The sequence below is a fragment of the Daucus carota genome, chromosome 6 (genome assembly GCF_001625215.2).
Source record: "Daucus carota subsp. sativus chromosome 6, DH1 v3.0, whole genome shotgun sequence".
NCBI lineage: Eukaryota > Viridiplantae > Streptophyta > Magnoliopsida > Apiales > Apiaceae > Daucus > Daucus carota.
This window is the reverse complement of record NC_030386.2, coordinates 15,616,285-15,620,990: the sequence shown is the minus strand read 5'-3', so window position 1 is coordinate 15,620,990 and position 4,706 is coordinate 15,616,285. Positions and strand designations below refer to the sequence as shown.

The window sequence follows — 4,706 nt, the reverse complement described above, 5'->3', positions numbered from 1 at the left end:
TGACTATGTAAACTCTGATCAGACTTTATCAAACTCTGGTCAGACTTTACTAAACTCTGATCAGCTTCATCAAACTCTGATCAGCTTCCAGTTTAAACTCTGATCACTCATGTTCTAAAACAAACTTTAAGAACATTAGTAATCATCAATTATATCTAACAAATCACATGTTACAAGATCACATAAAATCACATAAAATCACATAAAATCACATAAAATCCTATAAAATCACCTAAAAAAGTTACATCTAAGAACTCTTATTTTGGTCTCCAAATTTTTTGCAAGTCCTTACATCATGGCCTTCTTCATGACATTGCTTGCATTTCCTCTTTTTCTTACTAAGGCCTTCAATTGGATTTTTGAAACGTTGTGGCTTCTTCCTACCCTTCGTTTGAGACACTATAGGATCAAGTACCGGCTCGTTCAACTCGTCACCAATATTCTCTTCAATGGGATTCTCAGTATTTGTATTAGGAGCAGCATCAACATTATCAACAGCCATTTTCTCAAGATTTGCAATTTCTCGATTCATCACCTCTAGGGCATACTCATATCTTTCTTTCGAAACCATGCTGCTATGACAAAAACTCATTGTTAACAAAGTCATATGGTTGAATCTTTGACTTGGTGTCAATTCTGTAGATGTTGGATCATCGCAACCCATAGCATAAGGTAGCATACCATCTACCCTATTAGCATCTCTAGTCCAACGACGTTGAATAAATGTTACTGGAATTTGGGCAACATTTTTCTTGTTTAAAACGGCAATGATGTGTCGACACGGGATTCCTAAATGTTCATACATCCGACACACACATCTTCCTGTCAGGGCCACTTTGTTGAATTTTACTTCATACATTGTTCTTTTGTCGACTTCGGTCAGGGGTCTAAAACACCTATAATGTGTGACTTCATCCCCTGACGTGAACTGATCTGTATCCTTCTCGACAAAGTATTTAGAGGCTTCCACCAATTGAACTTGAAATTGGCGAAACATCTCCTTGGTATACATGGAAGCCCCGTCTTGTTCCAAAGCCGTCTTCAACCTCAAGTAACGGGTTTTATTCTTTGTGTCATTGTCCTCCTCCTTCTCCCGCATAAATTGTCTTTCAATTGCTTTTTGTGCATTCTCAACAAATTGCTTCAATCCTGTACTAGAACTAACATAGCTATCAAAGAATGCATTCATTCCCTCGCTCCTCGATGTTGTGGTCTGACCCGCAGAGAATGTACTCTTAGTATAGGCCGAGATCCAACTCCTTCAACAAATACAATCCTTGCAACCATGAATGATCTTTCAAATCATACTTCACCACTAAATCTTTCCACCTCTCCTCAAAAATATCCTCCGTCAATGAATGGTATATGCATTTGTTGAAATCTACTTTGAATGTTCCCGGATGCTTAATATAAAGGGTGTTCAATTTTTCGGGGAACTTCTGGCTTATATGCCAAGAACACAACAAATGTCGGGTTTGGGGTAGTATGGATGCAATTGCCCCCGCCATAGCTTGTTCTTGGTCCGTGATTATAGCGTTCGGGTGTTTATCGCCAACCGCTTCAAGCCATGTTCTTAGCACCCATTCGAAACTACTTTTTACTTCATCCCTCATGAGTGCAAATCCAAAAAGAACAGATTGGTAATGATGATTGACCCCTGTAAAAGGCACAAATGGCATGGCATACCTATTCGTTCGGTATGTCGTATCAAAAGCAACATCATCTCCAAAATTACTATAGGCCATCAAACATTTAGGATCCACCCATACTAGATTTTTCAAACGGTTTTCTCCATCCACTTGAGTTTTCACAAAAAACTTCCCACCGCCTTCCTCTTTAAGACGACTTAACAAATCCAAACCCGCTTGAGCATCACTCACTTGTATCTTTTTCTTCCGCTCATCCCGCACTACATTCCTAATATTTTGGCTACCAAAACCAACATTACTTACTCCACCTTGCATATTGCTAAAAAGACTCATGGTTTGGCTAGGCCGAATACCCGACACATTTAACACATTTATAAGATTTCTTGCCGCACTCGTCACATGTCTTTCCCGTTGAATCAAAGTCATCTTGCTAGGAGATACAAGATCATGATTGTGTTCTAATTCAACTGTTGTTAACTCCCAATAATCTTTTTTCTTCTTTTTCACAACAAACATCCTTACCTTACAACCACTTCTAGGAAGTTTATCCCGACGACGTGTGCCCTTACTACTGCCTACACATACTTCTTCATCCAGGACATTTTTTTCTTGATTTTCACCCGCGAGTCTACAAACAAACATTCGGGCATATATTTCATCAACTTTTGCCCGTTTCTTTGTTTGTTGTATTTTAACAGCAAACCCGTTCTTAAGGGCATATGACCTAATAAATCTATCCGCGTCATCTAAACTATCAAATCTCTGATTCAAATACGGGACTTGAACATTTTTATTTTTTTCATTCTCATCATCAAATTTATTATCCACTCCTTTATCATCACTGTGTACGTTCTCATCAACCTCATCATCACCACTAACAACATTTCGAGCATCAACACAATCTTCATCAACACTAACATATTCTTCACCATCAACATTTTCATCATCTTTCAAATCAATAAATACACGATCTACAACACTATCAACCTTAACAACATCATCTACATCTACGTAATCCTTATTATCAACTTTTTTAACTTTTTTTCTTGGAACAAAATCCTCAAACAAAGAATCCGCCATAATAACAACAGAAATGAAGTAAACAATTAGATTAGAGTTAGAAATTACCACAAACTTGAGTATGCACTTGCTATTTTAGCTCCAAAAGATCAACCTAGCTCTCCACTTGGTTTTTTAGCTCTCGAATGTATTTTTGGCTTTCAGACCTAAAGTGACCTAGTACGTGAGTACATGATCACTTCTCTGTGTTTCCAGCGCTTTTTTAGCGCTGGACGAGTTAAAATATCTCACCCGTCCAGCGCTTTTTTAGCGCTGTACGCGTTGAAAACATTCACTCGTCCAGCGCTTTTTTAGCGTTGGACGCTAGTCGTACAACGCTAAAAAAGCGCTGGACGATTTTTAAATCGAGACCGTCCACGAGCCCATCCAACGGCTCGCAGATGGTGGGCTGTTTAAAGGTTCCCCAGCAACCGATTGCTGGGGACCTGGACCCATATAGAAAATAGAAGAATATTAACCCAAAATACAATCAAATATAGCATGTATAGACCAATCAAAGCTTACCAACTCAAGAACTAAGCCCCCAATTGACTGATTAAGCTCAAGCTTTGAGCACTCGAAATAGAGCATCTACCAGCAAGATGCACAGGAAAGACCTCGGTACTGAAGAATTAAAGGCGGAACTGGGGGTGTAGAGCTCTTGGAGAGCCTGAACAGCGACGGAGATGATGAACGCCGGTGAATTCGATGTGCGGCGATTTTTAGGGTTCTTGGGCAGAGAGCGTGTGTTGGGTCGTTTTGGTTTTAAACTGAGTGTGTTCTGTATCATTGTGATTGTTTTTGGATGTGTTTTATGTTTTAAGTTTGTTTTAATTATGTAATGTAATGTTTTTTGTTTTATATTTGTAATGTGTTGGGTTGTAATGTGTTGGATAATTTTAATTTATGTGTGTGTGAGAGTAGTTCTAATTAGTTTAATATTTTAATTTAGTTGAATAAATATAATTTTTAATATCTTAAAGTTATAATATATATGATTTGTGTATTTTAATTATTTTTAATATTTTAAAATTATATATACACACACACATATATATATAATTTGTGTATTTTAATGATTTTGATTGTATAAATATTTATATGTATATGTTTATAGTTGAATGATTTTATTTTAAAGTTTTATGTTATGAATATTGGAGAGAAATGAAATTTGTTTAAGGGAGGGATATTTTTGATAAGGGGGGAAATGGGGTTTGGAATGGTGAAAACTTTTTTTAAACACGTACCTTACACATCAGTTGCATAAATAACTGATGTCTAAAGTACTTTAACACATCAGTTTAAGTGAAAATGATGTTAAAAGCATTTTTAACATCAGTGGCAATTCTAACTGATGTCTGAAGTGTGATGTCTATTCCACTTTTTCTAGTAGTGCTGGTATACTTGGCTTGATTGATAAAGATCCCATCTTCAGTCTGTTTAACTTGTAAACCCAGAAAATAACTGAGTTCCCCCATCATGCTCATTTGGTACCTAGACTGCATGAGCTTGGCAAATCTTTGACAGAGTTTAGCATTAGTGGAACCAAAAATGATATCATCAACATAGATTTGAACTAGAAGCAGATCATTACCATGATTCAAATAGAACAAGGTTTTATCTATGGTACCTCTAGTAAATCCACTTTCAAGAAGAAATTGAGCCAGAGTTTCATACCATGCCCTTGGAGCCTGCTTTAGTCCATAGAGTGCTTTGTCCAATCTATAAACATAGTCTGGATGCTTTGGATCCACAAAGCCTGGAGGTTGTTCAACATATACCTCTTCATCCAGTTTCCCATTAAGAAAAGCACTTTTGACATCCATCTGAAATACCTTGAATTTCTTGTGTGCAGCATAGGCCAGAAAGATTCTAATTGCCTCCAATCTTGCAACTGGAGCAAATGTCTCATCATAATCAATACCTTCCTGTTGTGAATACCCTTTTGCCACAAGTCTTGCTTTATTCCTTGTAATGACACCTTCACTATCTGTTTTG

The 4,706-nt window shown here is 37.2% G+C and overlaps 2 protein-coding genes across 2 annotated transcripts; both read right to left on the bottom strand.

The window, feature by feature from the left end:
* Positions 1-247: 247 nt before the first annotated feature.
* On the bottom strand, positions 248-1,189 carry LOC135147218 (protein FAR1-RELATED SEQUENCE 5-like). The gene has a single exon (XM_064080087.1). It carries the CDS (start codon positions 1,187-1,189, stop codon positions 248-250), a length of 942 nt encoding a protein of 313 aa, XP_063936157.1.
* Positions 1,190-1,235: 46 nt separating this feature from the next.
* On the bottom strand, positions 1,236-2,729 carry LOC108204209 (protein FAR1-RELATED SEQUENCE 5-like). The gene has a single exon (XM_017373538.2). It carries the CDS (start codon positions 2,727-2,729, stop codon positions 1,236-1,238), a length of 1,494 nt encoding a protein of 497 aa, XP_017229027.2.
* Positions 2,730-4,706: the final 1,977 nt, after the last annotated feature.